At 43.2% G+C, this 19,234-nt stretch overlaps 1 protein-coding gene across 3 annotated transcripts in view; it reads left to right on the top strand.

Moving 5' to 3' along the window:
• Nucleotides 1-19,234, top strand: part of LOC118836074 (zinc finger protein 2 homolog) — a 45,641-nt gene that overhangs the window by 20,731 nt on the left and 5,676 nt on the right. The window contains exons 1-4 of one of the 3 annotated variants that reach the window (XM_036743424.1): nucleotides 4,069-4,293; nucleotides 5,625-5,779; nucleotides 9,347-9,473; nucleotides 11,295-11,390. The exons of 1 other annotated variant lie outside the window; for it this stretch is intronic. In XM_036743424.1, coding sequence (XP_036599319.1) covers nucleotides 5,747-5,779; nucleotides 9,347-9,473; nucleotides 11,295-11,390 — 256 coding nt within the window. In that variant the 5' untranslated portion in view covers nucleotides 4,069-4,293; nucleotides 5,625-5,746. Of the gene's footprint in view, nucleotides 1-4,068; nucleotides 4,294-5,624; nucleotides 5,780-9,346; nucleotides 9,474-11,294; nucleotides 11,391-19,234 lie in introns of those variants that run through there. One more of the 3 variants, XM_036743425.1, reaches the window with a different exon arrangement.

Consider the following 19,234-nt stretch of genomic DNA (forward strand, 5'->3'; position numbering starts at 1 on the left):
CTAGTACCCCTCACACTGTAATCCTCAGAAATGAATAGAAAAAAATAAAATTTTCATCATGGAAATACAGTAAAGCAAAAATCAAGCAAACCCCACATTCATGCCCCAAAATGAACTTTCTATTCTACATCTTGGATCCAGTACCTCTTTCTGGCAAGGCAGACAGCACAGACCTTTCTACGTCCTCTGGGAGAATGGTTGGCCGTTACAGTAATCAGAGTTGTGATGTCTTTCTGGTTGTTGGTCTTTACCCTGTATTTTTATCATTTACTTCTTTGCCTCTACTCACTTCACTCTGCATCAGTTCACATATATCTTCCCATGTTTCACTGTGATTGCCTGTTGTTTCTGGCATGTTAATGCTCCGTTCCATTCATTTATCAACATTAATTCAGTCATTCCCCTGTTGAAGGACCTCGTGCCTCAGTTTCCAGTACTTGGCCATAACCAAAGGAGCTGTTGTTGATGTTTTCATACAGCTGAGTCCTTTTCCTCTTTCTTTGATTTCTTCAGGGGAATGTGCCCATTATCGCTGTCCCTGAGTCAAAGTGAATACAGAATTTAGTGACTCTGGGTGTCACAGCTTCCCCAGCAGTGAATGAATGGGCCTGTTTTCACAGAGCCTGTAATACTTGTTAATTTTTTTTGTCATTTTTGCCAGTTTCCACGCATGCGAGGCACAACCTCAGAGTTGTTCTTTTGCATTTTTCTAATTGTTTATGATTTGAAGCATGTTTTCCTTAGTCTTGTTTTTTCAAAAAAACTTAATTTTCTTTTTAAATTAACAAACATTTATTTTCTCTCTTTCTGACCTGAAAATGAAAAAAAAATAATACAGAATCCTTGTAACAGATATATAGTCAAGCAAAATAAATTTCCCAGGTGTCTATGTCCAAAAAGGCCTACCTGAGTATGCAGGAAGCCTATCACCCATCTGCAAGGGGGTGGGAAGCACCTCTCCTCATTGGCTACTGCTTCTGAGTTTTTCAGTTGTTTAGGTTGTTTGTGTTTATAATGTTACCAGTCAATGTTTTGTTCTGCTTGTTCTTCTTACTTCAGTCTTCAGTCCACATGAATGTTAATAAGGTTCTCTATCTTGTCCCTGTCAGAATTTCTTCTTGTAAAATATATTTCATTACATTAATATGTCAAAAAATTTTCAGCCATCATGGCCATAGATAGGTATCTCCTTTTTCCAGTTCTTTGCTATGACAAATAAAGCCACTAAAATATTTTTGAACACTTGGTTTCTTAGATCTTGCTGGCACAGATGCTTCATAGAGGCATTCCTGGGTCAAAGTGTATGAACAATTGAGGAATTTTTTGTGCATAGCACCAAATTGTTTTTATGGAAATGATGGGGCCAGTTCACTGTTCCACTAACAGTGTCAATATAGCTAAGATTCCTCAGGCCTGTCAATATTTGTAATTTTCGTTGTCATCATTGTATGAATTCTCTGATGGTCAATGAAGGATGACTGTTGTCTAAAGACTTTATTATGTTGATTACATTCATAAAGTTTCTTTCCAGTGTGAATTTTTTGATGTCCAGCGAGCTTTGAGTCCTGGCTGAAGGCCTTCCCACCTTCATTACATATAGAAACCATTTCTGGCAAGGGGTAGGGGGATTGGGCTGGGAGTGGCTAGGAAGTTCATTAAAAATAAAGACATGATTTTGATAATGATTTCTCTGGCCACTAATTATGAAAATTATAAAATTGAAACTAGCATAATATGTATAGGATTTATACCTTTGAGCCACCTTAGTTCCAACACACCCCAGATTTTGGCTTTAGGTATTAATATGCAATACCTTAAGATACCCATACCTGTACCCTGGAGTCTTTCAATGGCCTGTAATTTTCTGGGTTTTGAGTGAACAATCATTTATTCATGGGCATGTGTGTTACTATATTTTTTTTCCACTTCTACTGATTGACTTTTGCTCCAAGCTGGATGTAAACGAGAAAGAAAGAGGAAGGCAAGACCTTGAATGTACTTACTAAGGACTCGAGTAACATTTTTTTTAATGAAGTGATCCTGCAAGAAAATGAAAAAAAGAATCATGTACCTTGCCCTCAGGTGATTAGTAAAACTGACTAGTTAAGGAAAAATTGGGACTATATACATATATACATACATATATACAAACATATACATATATTCATACATACATACATGTATGTGTGTAAAATTTGGTATCCTTCTGAGTTCTGAATTCAGGTATAATTGTCTGAATTACCATTATACCAGTAAACTACCATTGAAGTGAAATGCCACGAGCTGCTCAAAGTAAGTGTGGTCTGAGAATTGCCACACGTTGCTGCCTATACCTGAGAAGATTGAGAAGACAGCCTTACAAAGGTAATAGAAGAATCCTTTTGAGTCAGTTTCCCCATTGTGCTATTTCCTTTGTGAATAGGAATGTTTCCCCCCTCATTAATCCTTAGTCTAGGAATGCTACCCTGTGAATAATGTGGAACTTTGCTTCATGATTGGCTATTCCAAAAAGTTAACTCTGACTTACCTGGAATTGACCAGAGCTAAGGAATCTTTATCTCATTTTGGTCATTCTATGCCCTTGAAGTCTTGATATTGTTACAACCGTGTCCCTCCCTCTTCCTTTCCTAACAAGGCAGGTGAATTGTAAAAGTGTTTTTAAAAAATGTGTTTCATTGTTGCAGTCCTTAAAATCTCTAAGCTGGTGCAATGCGATGTAAACCTTATTGGTTTTATTTTACCATTCTGAATCGGTGGTCACCATTTCTTTCCATTTCCCAACCTAAGCAACTGGAAAAGGAGTCAGGAGGCTGCCATTCGGTGCCCTGTTGAAATGTATGTCACTCTGTGTAGCATCAGGCGGAAACAACATCACTTCTTTTCTAGATGATCTGATGAGATACATAAATACGAATATAGATGGGTAGGTAGATATAGATAGAGTGTGCGGGTGGCGAGGGAGGCCTAGGACAAAGATGTGATAGGGTAAAACTGTAAAAGTTTTAAATTTATGTAAAGATTTTAGTTTCAAATTTTAATGAAGTAGTAAACTTCATTTCCAGAAAAACAAGATTTGACTGTTTTCCCTGAACATTGGGTATATGAGATTGGAGTCCAAATGTTTCTATTGGGACTAGTGATACAAGGCCAAGTAAACAGGCTCCTGAGTGATAGATATTTTATTTTCCTTTGATCCTGAAGGTAATAAACACAAGACTAAGAAGTAGCCCAAAGGCCTGAACTTCCACAAGGTCCAATGACTGAATGAAGTTTTTGTGAATTTTTTTTTTTACCTAGGATATACAGGCTTTGATTATGTTTTAATAATTGTCTATGAAATCACAAAATTAGATTAAGGCTTTTTCATATAAAATTGATTTAATAAGTTGTCAATAAACTTTAAATGATGTTTTACTTTTCCTGCTCTAAAATGTCTCTCTGATAATACGAAGAGACAGAAGGGCTCATTTTATAAGCACCTACCCTGGCACCCAGGGGTTCTGACATCCTGGCCGCAGCTCTCTCAGAGGATCCGTATGTCTTTCAGTGAGAGAATGTCCCTTAGGGAAGAAGAACAAGTTAGGGGGAAAGGCCCCCAGGGCTGTACAAATGTTTCCAGGTTGGAGGAGAGGGTTAAAATGGGGTGGGCAAGTCTGGGGTACAGACTGCAGGGAAGAAAGGGACACCTGTCTGGAGGGGGAGGGGAATGATTGGGAGAGTCAGAAGGGAGGGAGGATCTGGGGGGCCTAGTCTGGAAGGAGATGAGTGTAGCAGGGGAACAGCTGGAAGAAGACCGGGAGATTCTGTTCAGAAGGAGGAGAGCCTGAGTCCCAGAGCAGGGGGAGGCAGGGAGGTTGTGGGAGGAAGGGAGGTTGTGGGAGGGGGATTCTCTCAGATGACCAGCTGGGTGTGTGGAGGCCCAGGCGGAATTTGAGCTCTGGGGAGGAGTGTGGAGGCCTGGGAGGGGTCTAGAGTGGAAAGGAGTTATTCCAGTGGCCAAGGCACTCCATGTGATGGAGGGCAGGGCTTTGGGGAGGAGAGGCAGGCGGGGTCTGAGGGTCTGGCTCTGGGAGCAGTTGGAGGAAAGGGAAGATCCTGGGTTCTCAGCAGGACTGGGCAGGATGGGGGCTCTGGGACTGGGAGGACCTGCCCAGAGTGGGCTGCCTGGAAGCAGGAGCCAGTGGAGCTGAGATCTAGCTGCTTTTCTTTGGAGCTGTGACTTCACTGCCTGCTTCCCTCGGAGCTGAGATCTGCGTTCCTACCCAGAAGCCAGCTCTGTGCCTGCAGTTCCAGGTTGGTCTGAGTCAGGAAGCCATGCAGGCTCCGCTTCTGCTGGCCACCCTTTCCTCCCCATGTGGCCTCGTGCTCAGGGTCCTCCACAGCTGCTAGGACCCCTCCTCTCTCCCAAAGCTGGCTCCCTAGCAAGCTCCTACCTTCTGCCTCCTGTCCAGGCTCCCCAGTCCATCCCAAACATCCTAGGCACCTTCCCCAGCTTTACCACTGAGTCACACTTGCCCGACCTTCAGACCTCGCCTTAGGGACCCAGAAGGACCTCCTTCAGCCTCCCTATCAGGACGCCAGTGTCCTGTCCCCCTGCCCCCAGCTCCCGTTCAGAGATTCAGTTGTCCCCCCAGTAGGGCTGGCTCCCTGTAAGGACCAGGAGTCCTGCCTCATCGCCCCCAGGACCTACCTAGGACCTGGCACCAAAGCCCCTGCCTGGCCTCCCTCACCTGGACCTGCGCTTTCCTGCTGGCTCCCTGTCAGATCCCAGGCATTGGTTCCCTGCCTCCAGTTTCCCTCCAGGGACCCAGATGAGCAGCCTCCAAGCCTAAGCTCCAAAGAGGGTCCCAGGAGCCCTCCCCAGCTCCTAGGTGGACCCAGGACACAGTCATTCTTCTTTCCCAGGCTCAGCTGCCCTCCTGGAACCCTTCTGTCTCTCAGATGTCCCCTCTTCTCCCACCAGCTTTGTTACAGTGTCCTGCCTCCCAGAGCCTTCCCTAACCTGGCCCCCTGCCAGGTGACTGAATCCCAGACAGGATTTCTGTCTCCCATCTCAGGCTTGCCCAGGTCCTTCCTAGCAGCTCCATTCTGGAGCCTTCCCTGTTCTCAACCTTCTCTAGCTACTCTCCCACCTAGATTAAGAGGAGGTGGGAAGAAGGTGTGTGGGGGGGGGGGCGGGGGGCGGGCATTGGGGGTAGGGGCCTGCCTCATGCTGGCCAAGCATAACGAAAGCCAAGACATGACCACCAGAGAATAGGTTATCAGCATCAGGCAGTTGTAATTAGGGAGAATTTAGATTCTGTTTGTGTGTTTGTTGGGGAGAGAAGAGGCAGGAGGGCGAAGGCCCAGTTGGAGGGAGAGCTCTGGGTCAGGGGTCTCTGAGGCTCTGGCTGGTCTCCTCTCACCTGAGATCCCAAAGCCCATCCTGCCTCCTGGGTCTCTGTAGGAGGATGGGGGAGGAGAGTGGTCTTCCTGTTCTGACCATCTTCATTTCCAAACCTGATCCTCCCTGCTACTTCCCTCCTTTCCCCCCTCCCCACCATGAGTTGGAGTCTCCTCGCTTGATGGCTGGGCCAGGGTCTTTGTAACTCCTGTGAGACCTCACCCTCTGTAAATATCTGCAGCCCAGCCTGCTGCCCAGGAAGAGGAAGGAAGGACCTCTGCCCCCCTGGAATCCTTCAGCCTCCCCAGCTCAGCCTGCAGAGGACCAAGGCCTGGCCCTGCAGGGAGCCTGGAGCCAGAGATAATGGCCCCTGGGAGCTGCAGACCCCCAGCCCAGGTGAGTGCACTCTGTCCTCAGACTTGGCCAACATCAGCCAAAGAGGCCATTTCCAGAGACCCAGAGGATTGTCTGTGAGGCTGGTAATACCTCAACTATGGATTGCTTCCTTACAGAAATAGGCAGCAAATTGAAAACAGTAGTAACAACACTACCCTGCTCTCTCCTTCCTTGTTATAAAGTGATTTGTTGGCACTTTGGGATCTGGAGCACTAACCTTCCTGCCACCCCTCCCCCTCAACGGCTGCCTTCCTGTGTTTATTATTTAAGTTCATCTTTATTACAACTGAGTCACCACAGGAGCATCCACTCTTTAGTCTCTATTTCTTAGACACCATATATCTTGGCTCTCCTTTTGCAGATGTGCACACACACATACACACACACACACACACACACACACACAAAACTTCTCCCCCTAATCTGTTTCTTTTAATCCACCACATCAGAGAAGGTGCTGTGCTCTGTGAGCAAAGCAGCATTGAAACAGCTCAAAGGAAAAGCAGAATGTGGAAGTTTGGAGTATCCACCCCAAATGTTCACATGGACTATTTGTGCCCGACCTGTGGCAGAGCTCTCTGAGCTCATACTGGCCTGATTGGCCACAGTCAGACACAGTGAATCTGGACTGAGGCATAGTGATGTCATTTTGGTCATCTTCCAGAATGAAGGACAACCAACCAACCAACCTTTGTAGCCCCTGAAGGTTGAGGAAAAGCCTTGACCCTGAGTCCTGCCTGGCCAGGCCTGGAGCAGAGCCCTGGAGGCTCCCCCAGCCCTGGTCCTTGGCAGTGCTGTCAGCAGAGCAGAGATTGTCCTCCTGGTGCTGCTTGTGTCCTCCTGCCTCAGTCACATAGGTCTTCCCTGCTCTCTCTGAATCTTTCCCATTTACCTGTTCTTAGCTGAAGTCCACAAGCATTTAGAAAGGGCAGGGACACTGCACTAACCTACTGCGGGTACAGAGGAAGGAAAATCCAGTTCCTGGCCTCAGGGATCTCCCAGTCTAATGGGGCAGACAACATGTTAGCAGTTTTGTCCAAACAAGGTCTCTGCAGTATGGATGGGGGGCACTCTGAGAGGGAAGACTTCACACTGACCTAGTGCCTGAGGCAGCATCTACACTCAGTTCTTCCTAACTCCAGCCAGCCAGAGAAAATGATCTGAACTGACAGATGGAGTATCTTCTTCTGGAGTGGCAAGGAGGCCAGTGTCATTGGGTCACTGAGGAGGTGGCAGGAACTAAAGCTTTCAGAAGACTGGAATACCAGGAGATGTCTAGGTCACAGTAGGCTTTGAATGCAGGAGATTTTGTACTTGATCCTGGAGGTGATAGGGAGCCATTGGAAGTTATTGGTAGAGGAGTCACAGGATCAGACCTGTGATTTAGGAAAATTCCTTTGTTGACCAAATGGGGAATGCATTGGAGTGGGGAGAGTCTTGAGACTAGCTGACCAGCAGCAGGCCATAGCAACAGTCCAAGGGTGAGAAAATGAGAGCCAGTACCCAGGTGGTTGCAGTATCAGAGGAGAAAAGGGGGTGAATTTGAGAGATTTTGCAAGGCACAATTCACATGCCTTGGCAACGGATTGCATAAGAGAGGAGAGAAGAGGGAGTTGAGAATGAGGTATAGGTTGGTGGAACATGATGTTGCCTTTGGCAGTGAGAGGGAAGGTAAGTAGTTCTCTTGTGGACACAATGAGTTTAGGGCACTGGATATCATGTTGGAGATGTCTGAAAGGAGGCTGGGAGCAGAGCTAGATCAGCCTGGATGACTTTGGTTGGGAAAGGATAGTCAGGGGTGAGGGCTGAAATGAGGGTGATTTGAGTGGTCAATAGTCAATCACTATTAAGGACCTACTGTGTGCCATGCCCAGTACTGAGAGCTGGGAAATGAAATATCACAAGTGAAAAACAGACCCTGCCATCAAGGAGCTTATAATCCAGTGGGGGAAGACAACATAAAAAAGGAAGCTGAAAAGTCTAGGGGATGACAGAAGGTCCCAGACACTGGGGCCCTGTGGAGAAGCCAGTCAGATTAAGTTCCAAAATGGTGCAGCCATGTCAGAAATGAGATGGGCCAGCCGGGTTCTCTCCTTAGGTGAAAGTTCATGGTCCCACCCCGCAATGTTAAAGGATGGGTGTGGGAGGATGGATAAGGAAGGAGTTGGGAAGAGAAGGAAAAGAAGCTTGGAAGTTTTTGATGGGAGTGAGTTAGGCACCCAATTGTCAATCAGCAAAAGCCTGCCATCCTCCAGTGAGAACCCACACTCTGGATAAATGCTATAAAAGCAGGAACTAAAGAGACTCTAGTGAAAAGTGTATGTAACTTCTTGGGAATCTTAAAAAGTGGGAAAAGATCGTTAAATTCCCTAATTGATCTGCAGATAAATACTGGATGTAAAGGCTAAAATGTGGTTACCAAATAAAGCATAAATCTGTTTTTTTAAAGAACATGTGAAAATGATGAAAAAGTAAAAAGAATTTTGACTGCATGATAGAGAATGAGCCAAAGTAATAGAAGGTGAGTCAGGTCACTACATAATGGAAATAGAGGAAAACAAGATGGAAGACCATGAGATTCCTACCACATTGGCCAAACACATGTTCTACATCAAAGAGGTTGGAAAAAATGGTGAGCTATCCCACGTATCAGTGCATTTTCAGATCTGGCCAAGCTGTCCTGTGTGTTGTTCATCAGTCTGCTGCGATCCATTCTCTTGACTCTTGTTCTCCCAAATTCCAGAGTTCTAGGGGTCTGTTTAGACCCTTTATTGCTCATAAGGAAACTGGCAATGTCTTTCTCATGAATTAGCTCAAATGCAACCCTTGGTTAATAATATATTACCTTTATAATAAATGAAGAAAATCTCCCTTACCCTCATCTCTTTACAACTAAATATCACAAAGAACGAAAATATCCCGTTAACAAATGAAAGAACCATAAAACAAAGGCATGAGATTTGGCCATGACACGTCATACCCAGAGGCACCTCAAGCCCTCCATATAACAATTGATGGCTCTTTTCCCCTTGCCTGGAAATAGCCTCATACTGCTCAGTTTGGTCCAGAATGTGATGGATCTCTCTTAAGGATCCTTTTCATGTTTTCATCTGGATAAGACTTTATTTCAGCCTCTCAGGAAGTAAACCCCACCCCCCACCTCTCATCTCCTCCCTGCCCCCAAGAATATACAGTTAGTATCTACATGGAATTTTCTGTATGACATATCACTTATGTCTGTTTATAATGAGGAAGACATTTCAATCACCTTCTCTCTTTCTCCTCCAAAGATCTTCATGTATCCCTCAGATCAATCACGTAACTTCCTCTGATTCCATAGGGAAAAGTAATTCATAGTAGCACATTTCCTTATTCCGACTCCAAACAGAAGCTTTTCTCCATTTTCCACCGGACTTTTCATGACCATTGTTCTAAGTGTTGGCCCTGACACTCGTAAAGGTTATGACCTTTTGGTAAATTCCCTTTCTGTGCTTCATTTTCCTCCTATAAATTGATTGAATTCTGGAGTCTTTTTCAGCCTAAATCTTGTGATTTTTGATGGTTTAGGAGTTGGTGACATTCCAGGATGTGGCTGTGGACTTCACCCCAGAGGAGTGGGGCCTCTTGGACCATCCTCAGAAGCAGTTGTACAAGGAGGTCATGCTGGAGAACACCCAGAACCTGCTCTCTCTGGGTAAGGACACTTCCCCTGGAGCTGTGAATGACCATCACCAGGATGACATATAGACCACCCTAGTGTTCAGGGTTTGGAGCATTTGTAAATTCTTGGAAAGGCCAAATTGCAGATCTCTTGTGTCTGAGACAGTTGTGCTGCTGCCTGGATTTCCAGTAAAAGGTTTTTACACTGTGTAACAGGGAGCTGGAGTTGTCTTTTGTTGTCCCAGAAGCTGTCTCTTACTGGGTCCTGGGAGCCTGAGGTCAAAGATCAAACTGGTGTTGAAGAATCTCAGACTTGGAAGTCATCTCAGAGGTTGTACATAGTCTGACCTCTCCTGAACATGGATTAGGTCTACCAAATCTCTGAAAACTACTGAGGCAGCTTTTCCTTGGAGAGGGGCAGTGAAAGGAAGCCCCTTTGTCCCAAAGCAGCCTCTTCCTTTTTCAGCTGGGTCTGTACTCTGGAAGGTCCTTCTTGTTGACAAGCATAAATTTGTAGCTCACAAATTTGGAACTATGCCCAAAGGGCTATAAAACCATGTATACCCTTTGACCTGGCAATTCCCCTACTAGGTCTGTGTTGCAAAAGAGATAAAGAACAAAAAGGAAAAGGACCTATATGTAGAAAAAAATCTTCATTTTCTGAGGGTAAAGAATGAGAATTTGAGGGGCTGCCCATCACTTGGGGAATGGCTGAACAAGTTACGTTATGTGACTATTATGGAATACTACTGTACCATAAGAAATGATGAGCAGGATGCTCTCAGAAAACCCTGGAAAGATTTACATGAGCTGGTGCAAAGAAACAGCCATATTGTGAGATGACTTGGTTATTCTCAGTAATACAAAGATAAGTGAGAACTCTGAAGGATGAAAAATGCTGTCCACCCCCAGAGAAAGAACTAACGGGGCCTGAATACAGACTGAAGCACACTTTTTTAAAACTTTCTTTTTCTTGGGGTTTTTTTGTGTGTGAATGTCTATGTTTTCTTTCACTCCGTGACTGTCATGGAAATGTTTTGCATGACTGCACATGTATAAGCTATATCGAACTGCTTATCTTCTCAATGAGTCGAGGTGGAGAGGGAGGAAGGGAGCGAATTTGGAACTCAAAGTTTTAAAAACAAATGTTAAAAATTGTTTTTAAATGTAACTCAGGAAAAAGAAAATACTAAATGAAAGCTAAGAAAAATAAATTTGTAGCTCACAGTTCCTGGTCTTACTCTCAGATGCCTGGTATAGCAGGTGTCCTTGATCTTCCTTCCTAAATCCCCAGAATTCCAGGACAAATAGTGTGAAGGGAAGTGAAGGGAATAAAAATTGATGTATGCTTACTATGTGCCAGTCTCTGTGCCAAGAGCTTTCTTTACAAATATTATCTAATTTGATCTATGTAAGAAGCCTGTGAGTTAGATGCTATTATCATCCACATTTCACAGTTGAGGAAACTGAAGCAAGCAGAAGTTAAGTGACTTGCCTGGGGCACTGAGCTAATAAGTGCTGGAGACCAGATTTGCACTCAGAGCTTTCTGAATCCAGGACAAAGTCTCTGCACTGCACTGCCAGCTGCCTCTTAACTTCTAGATAATGGAATCTGTGGGTTCAGCCCATCCTTCCATGAAGGAAGTGGAGAAAACAGAATTTCCTGCTGCCAAATTGCCTTTCACATGATCTCCTTCCCCTCCTCTACCATGGCTCCCAACAGTAAATATCATGGAAGAGGTTCTTGAGGCATCCTGGGAACCTCCTGTGACCCTCCTTTCCTGCCCCCTTTCCCTAGAGAGAGCTAAGTTACCAGTGTCTCTCCATCCTCCTCCCTTCCTTATCCCATGCCCAGGACTTCCAGTTCCCAGAGAAGGTTTGATCTCCTATTTTGGACAAGAGGAGACACCATGGACGCTGGAGCAAGAAGACCCCAGAACCTCCTGTCCAGGTGAGTGAGTTGAGGACAGGTCTGTGAGGGCTTTTATCACAAGTGGTAGCTACATGTCACAGTGAAGGGAGTGCTAGACTCGGGGAAGACTTGGCTTGCAGTTCTTTTTCTGACATTTTTAGCAGTAAGATCCTGGGAAAGTCATTGAACCTTTGAACCTCAGTTTCCCCGTGTGTGAAATGAAAGGGTTGGATAAGGGTTGGAAAAGCCAAGGGGCTTTTCACTTCTCTTCCCATGATAAAACGATGATGCTATAAGATCCACCGTTTGGAACTTTGCTTCATGGAGCTCTCCTGAAGGTATGCAGATCCTCTTCAAGTCAACAAGCATTTCCTAAGTGCCTACTATGTGCCAGGCCTTCTGCTAAGTGCTGGGGATTCAAAGAATGGCAAGGAACATCCCCTGCTCTCAAGGAGCTCGCAGGCAACATGGACAGAGCCATGTAAAACGTGCTTTATACAGGTTAATTTGGAGCTGGTCAGGGGAGGGAAGGCATTTAGATTAAGGAGGGTAGGAAAAGTCTTTTTTGTGGAAAGTGGGCTTAAGCTGGGACTTCAGAGAAGCCAGGGGGAGCACTCCAGGCATGAGAGGCAGCCAGGGAAAGTCCATGGAAACTGGGGATGGTTTGTCCTGTTCAAGGCATAGAAAGGAGGCCTTTGCTACTAGATTATAGTATATATGCAGTGGGCATGAGATGAAATAAGACTGGAAAGGGGCAGAAGAAGAAAGGCCCTAACAGCCCAACAGTAAACTTTATATGTCATCCTCATGCTAGGGAGCCACTGCAGTTTATTGAGGAGGCAGTGACATGGTCAGATATGAGCTTAAGGAAGGTGAATTTCACAGCTGGGTAGAGCATGGACTGTTCTAGGGAGAGACTCGAGACAGTGAGACCAAACAGCAGGTTTTTTCCACACTGGAGGTATGAGGTAATTGGGGTCTGAACCTAGAAGGTGGCAGTGTTGGGGGAGAAGAGGGGGAGGTGTATGTGAGAGATGATACCAAGGTGGAATCAACAGGACTTTCCAAAAGATTGAAGATGGAGGGAGGGTGATGGTATGAGCATGAGAGATGGTGAGCAGTGGATGACATCTCTTTTATTTGTCTGGACCATGGATAATGTGACCTAGATAGTGTTAGGAAAGTAGGAAGATGGGAGGGTTGAGGGAAAGATAATGAGGTTAGTTTGAGATATGGTATGAGGAGACCCCAAAGAGAGGAGTGGACCAAAACCTAGACAAAGGGAGTATCAAGGGAAAGGGGATGAGCGATGGTGTCAGAAGCTGCTGAGAGATCAAGAAAGATGAGGACTGAGAAAAGGGCCTTTGGTTTAGCAATTAGGAGATCACTGTAACATTGGTAAGAGGAGTTTCAGTTGAACTCTGTTGACTGCAGAGTTCTGTAAAAAGCAAGAGTAAAGGAGTTGGAAATCCTAAGTGTAGATGGCTATCTCTAGGTGTTTCACCATGAAAAGGAGGAGAGATGTAGGACAAAATTTACTGGGGATACATAGATCACATATGGGTTTTTTGAGGACCAAGGGGAAATGGTTGATTTGTGGCAGTTGGGAAGGAGCCAGTAGAAAAGGAGAGATTTAAAATTAGTGAGAAAATGGAGAGGATAGAGTAGTGCATATGCTGGAGTAGCAGGGGCCTCCCTCTTCATCAGAGAGTGGGGTAAAAGAGGAAAAGAAGGCTTCTGATTTATGTGAGATTAGGATGGGATAAGAAATCTCAGAGTAAATGTCCAATTATTTCAGCGAAATACGAGGCCAAGTTCTCAGCTGAGAGGGTTGGTGGGAGCCAGCCACATGACAGGGTTGTGGAAGAATGAAAAGATCTGGAAAGGGTAAGTTGGGAATCGGTTAGGGAAGTGTCAGAGAATTGCTTTGCCAGAGTCAGGGCCCAGCTGAGATTATGTTACTAAAATTTTAGTGGACCAAAGCAACGTGGTTTCATGATTTTCTCTCTTCATTCATCAGCATGAGTGTAGGAGTGAAGGCCAGTATCTTATCTTGAAGTGTCCAATATTGAGATTTCCTTTCCAGATCTTTATGGGCCAATCTTTATCTCCATTCTTGGAGAATCATTGGGCTGATCTATGTAGGTGACTGCCACCCTCAGTTTAGGGAGATGGAAGGTAGATTCCCAGGTGTCCCATAGCAGGACACCCTCCAGTAGCCTTTGGGATCTCCAGCACTGGGTCTGGTCAGGTTCCATCCACATTAGAACTGGAGAAAGGTAACTCCTTGTAGGTTATAAGGTGAAAGAAGGAGACAGAAAACCTGCATGTGACCAAAGGAGAGAGACTAGATTCTAGAGGTTAGGGCCTTGTAGGAGAATGGCAGTTCAAGAAGAAGAGCAGAGTTGAGGAGCAAATAGGAAAAATGGTAACAGTAGCTAACAATTATACAGTGCCCCATCTGTGCCAAAACTTTACAAATATTGTCTCATTTGATCATTGTGAGAAGCTTAGGAAGCCAGTGCTATTATTTCCCTCATGTTACAGTTAAGGAAACTGAGGCAAACAAGTCCTGTGACTTGCACAGGGTCACATTGCCTGTAAGTTTCTGAGCTGGTTCTGGAACTCGGGGCTTCTTGACTTCAGGCCCAGCTCTCTATTATGCCACCAGCTGGTTCATAACTGAGGTAGAGGGAGAGTATTCCCTCATACATGGGTGAGCTGGGAAATGGGAAGAGAATTTGCGAGTTATCTTGCTGAGACTTGGGAACTTTTTGTTTTTAGCTCCCTATCTTGTCACCAAAGTGAACAATATGAATTGTTAGGCATTAGAGAAAAGATTTATTTTTCTATTGGCTAACGAGGAGTGTATTAAATGATAAACGTACTTGAAGGTCAGCTGCACTATTGCTTTGTTTTTTTTAAACAATGTTTATATGTAAAACCCTTCTTTTTTAAAAAAATAATATCTTAGTTTTCCCCTGTTAAATGTAAAATCAATTTTCAACATTCTTTTAGAAAATTCTTTGAGTTTCAATTTATCTTATTCCCCGCAACCCACACTCAGTCATTGAGGAGGCAAGTAATTTGATACAGGTTATACACGTACAATCATGCAAAACATATTTCCCTGTTAGTCATGTTTTGAAAGAAAACAGAGACAAAAAAAATAACAGGAAAACTAAAGAAATAAAGGTAAAATTTACTTCTATCTGCAGTCAGACTGCTTCAGTTCTTTCTCTGGAAATGGATAGGATTTTTCATCACAAATCCTTCCCAACTGCCTTGAATCATTGTATTGCTGAGAATAACAACATTGTTCACAGTTGATCATCACACAATGTTGCTGGTACTGCATACAATGTTCTCTTGGTTCTGCTCATTTGACGTTGTATCAGTTCATATGAATCTTTTCCGGTTTTTCTGAAAACATCCTGCTTGATATTTCTTATAGCACAACAGTTTTTCATCACAATCACATACAACAATTTATTCAACCATTCCCCAATTGAGGGACAACCCCTCAATTTTTAATTCTTTGCTGCCACTAAAAGAGCTGCTATAAATATTTTTGTACATGTGGGTCCTTTTCATTTTTGTTTTTTAATCTCTTTGGGATACAGACCTAGTATTGCTTGATCAAAGGGCATGCAGGGTTTTATAGTCCTTTGGGTATAAATTCCAAATTGTTCTTTAGAACAGTCGAATCAGTATACCACTTTACTAATAGTGCACTAGTGTCTCGGTTTTCCCACATCCACTCCAACATTTATCATTTTCCTTTCCTGTCACATTAGCTTATCTAATAGGTGTGGAGTGGTACCTCAGAGTTGTTTTAATTTGCATTTCTTGAATCAATAGTGAATTAGAGCATTTGTTCATATGATTAAATAGCTTTGATTATTTCATCTGAAAACTGTCTGTTCTTATCCTTTGACCATTTATTAATTGAGGAATGGCCCTTATTTTAATAAATTTGACTCAGTTCTCTATATATTTGAGAAATGGTGTCTTGCTCAGAGAAACCTGCTTGCTGTAACAATCCATCCTCTCCCCGCCCCCATTTTTCTTATTCTTTCTCTCCTTTCACCCTACCCATCCTCAAAATGTTTTGCTTCTGACTTTTCTCTCCCCCAGTCTGCCCTCCCTTCTATCAACCCTCCCCTCCTTTCTCTTCTTTCCCCTTCCTCTCCTACTTTCATGTAGAGTAAGATAGATTTCTATACCCAGCTTAGTGTGGATTTATTCCCTCTTTGAGTCAGTTCTGATGAGACTAAGATTCTCCCTCTCACCTCAAAGCTCTTTCACACCTTTTTTATGGCAGATAATTTACCCCATCCTACCTCCCCCTTTCCCCTTCTCCCAATGCATTCCTCGTCCTCATCCCTTAATTTTAATTAAAACGAACTTCCTAAGGAACATAACTGTCTTCTTTCTACCACTGGCACACTGGCTACACTCTCAAAAACTTTTCTGAATGACTGACCTATGTGGCCAACCAATTCCTTTGCAAAATTGCCTAGTTACTAAACAAGTTGTGGTATATGATTATGAAGGAAATTATGAAGTACTGTGCTTTAAGAAATGATGAGCCCAATGATCTGAGAAAGTCATGCACAATCTTGCATGAAATAATGAAGAGAGAAAGGAGCAGAACCAAGAGAACATCATACATAGTACCAGCATCATTGTTTTAAGAATGACTCTGAGGGGCAGTTAGGTGGAGCAGTAGATAGAGCACTGGCCCTGGTGTGAGGAGGACCTGAGTTCCAATCTGGCCTTAAACATTTGACACTTACTAGCTGTGTGACCCTAGGCAGGTCACTTAACCCCAATTGCCTCACCAAAAAATAAAAAAAAGAATGACTTTGGGTGAATAAATTATATTCATTATAAATATAAAGGTACATCTAAAGAAGGGTGCTGCTGCATCCAGAGTGTAGACTGATAAATAGATGTATAGAATAAATTTACATATATCTATATATATACATACACACACATACATATTTATTTACAAATTTACATATATATATATCTAAGTATATATATTTCTAATGGTAGCCATCTATAGGGTGGGGGAAGGATGAAAAAAAGGAGAAAAATTTAATGATTATTTTGTTGTATATTTCAAAGGAATAGCAAGTTGTGAGGAATAGATTTGCAGTTTCATGCATGATCATCCTTTTTTATTGTACTTTGTTATGGAAATGCTTGATTTATTCCATAAGTATTATTAATGTAAACAAAGAGAAAAGGGTAAAAAAAGAAAAAAATTTACTAAAGTGAAGTGTATTAACATAAGTTCAAATCAGAAAAAAAGCCTTAAGACTGTAATGAGGCCAACATAAGGACTGTTTTTGTAGGATGGTTGTGACAGTCTATGATGGTTTCAAGACCACTTGTAAGTCATTCATGGCTTCCAAAGAGCCTGCCATCTGTGTAAGTATTTGTAACACCTTGAGCTGGTGATGACCCTGGTGATGAGCTGTGCTTACAAGGTAACCTGGAATGAGTACTCTGTACTCTGGTGTACTGACAAAAAGCAAATGACCACAAGTGCATCCTGGGACCATCCACTGGGAATCAATTGGCACTTGAATTTCAAACTTTACCGACTGTTGGGAAACAATTTGATGTCAGGTTGAGAACCTGAAGGAACATGTTACACTTAGAGGTAGTCAGAGTTTGATGTAATCACCACATGAATTTGAAAAACATTTATGCCTAATCATGAGAGTTTGGAATCTCTGCAAAGAAAAACCTATTGTGCTTAAAACAAGAACATGTTTGTTATTCGAGAGGAAAATATGTCTATATTTACATATATTTATTTAAATAGATTTATATGTTCAAATACATTTATTACATATTTATACAATATATTAACATAGATTTCCATACTAAATTTATATAATTAAATAAAATTATATATTTACATTTATTTTATTTATTTAAACATACTTATAACAAAATTGGGCAATTATTTCCTGCTCCAAGTTCCATTAAAGAATATTTAGCTTAAATCCCTTAGGCCATTATTGTGGAGGCCCAAAGGGTTTATCAGCCAGCAGATGACTAGGGCTATGATAGGACCAATATTATCTGCTTCTTGCAAAAAGAATGACAGACTTAAAGTACGGTATAACAGATATTATTTTTGCATGTAGGAAAGAAATGGATTTTTAAAATCATGGTTATTGCAAGGATTCTGCTTTGTCTTTATTTTTCCCATTGGGGAACAGAAGTATTCAAAAATAAAATTTTTAAAAAGAAATAGATAATGGATATTCTAAAAAAGTGATGGATGAGACCAGAATATGGCATGTCCTAGGTGAATACACAAAATGAGGCTCACAGTTCTGTGGTTTTAGACATGAGAACAGAAAAGAGAAAATAAAAGAGATCACCAGGGACATTAACTATGCTTATAAATGTGGTGGGTAATGAAATAGCGTGAATATTGAGTGTATGCACCACAAATGGCTTATGTATGGATCTAAAGATAAGATAAGCAAAGCTGGACACACACAAAGTTGAAAATTACTAAAGAATAGAACTATTGCCCAACTCGGCACATGATTTACAAAGAAGGGCTGTGAGGTCATCAAAACCGATAAATGAAAAAGAGAACAGGAAGAACTCTAATCCCATAAAAAAATACAAACAATGAGTGTCATTTGGAGAAATGCAATGAATTCCTGTGATGGGGTGGGGAGAGGGGGGAGGCTGAGTAGTGGGGGGGTGTATCAGGAGGGCAGAGTTTATAATCTCAAAGAGGATCATATATCTGTCTGAAAGGTTCGGAACCGCCGGATATAAGAAACTCTCAAAGTAGGAGGCAGAAGAATCAGAGCATATATTTAGGCTCCACAGTAACCAACCCATGAACCAGCAACCCCATTTTGACATATTGATCAAAAGCTTCCAGGCCCAATAAGTCCGCCTTACAAGAGTAACCAGGAGGCTACAGAGAAGCATGATGGTATAAAGCAAAATCATGCTTCCCCCTCTATGGTAAAAAGATTACCCACTGGCCTCAAGTCCTTGTTCAGCTTCCTCCCGTAGGTCAGTTCTGCTACTGGCAGCTCCTGCTTCAGCTTCGGCTGTGGCTGTAGCTGTAGCAGCCTCTGGCGCCAACGGAAGCTGCTTTTAACCATCCGGCTTCTGTGGGGGTGTAAGGTACGCCGGGGAAAGCACAGGTTCTTTCAATCTGCTTAAGCAAGGTGAAGGGGTTGACCAGGAAAACACAGGTTCTTTCCATCAGCTTAAGCAAGGTGAAGGGGTTGACCAGGAAAACACAGGTTCTTTCCATCAGCTTAAGCAAGGGAAGCAAGGTGAAGGGGCTGACAAGCTTACTCCAGTCCAACATACAAACAGCATTCAGTTCAGGGGAAAAAGCCAAACTAGTCAAGGCCACTTGTTGACTAAGTGCTAAGGAGCCCATTTTTGGTTGCCAACACAGGGGGTCACATGTCCCCTGGGACTATCGAGTTCTTTCCTCAGGGAGGTCTCCAGTGATCCAGGGTCCTTAGTGTTGGGCATGTTGCTGTGGAGACCAGCAAGTAAGAGGCCACCTGTGGAAGATGACAAGGGTCACTGAGACATCTCTCCCATGCCCCAAAATGTCCTGCAGAGCAGGAGTCCCCCAGCTCACCCATGGCTGGGCTGTACAACTCAACCTTAGGCTGCTTGTGTGAGTGATGACAGTATTGGACAAGATTGGAAGACGACATGCATTCAAATCCTGCCACTGGATCCTAGGAGCTGTGTACCTTATTTGAGCTTCAGGCAAAGATCTAAGACTTCTCTACTTAAAGGCCTCCTTACAGCAAAAGTTTGCCTTCTGCAGTCACTGCAGAGAACCATCACCTTAAGCTCTG

The sequence above is a fragment of the Trichosurus vulpecula genome, chromosome 2 (assembly GCF_011100635.1).
Source record: "Trichosurus vulpecula isolate mTriVul1 chromosome 2, mTriVul1.pri, whole genome shotgun sequence".
In the NCBI taxonomy this organism is placed as follows: Eukaryota; Metazoa; Chordata; class Mammalia; order Diprotodontia; family Phalangeridae; genus Trichosurus; species Trichosurus vulpecula.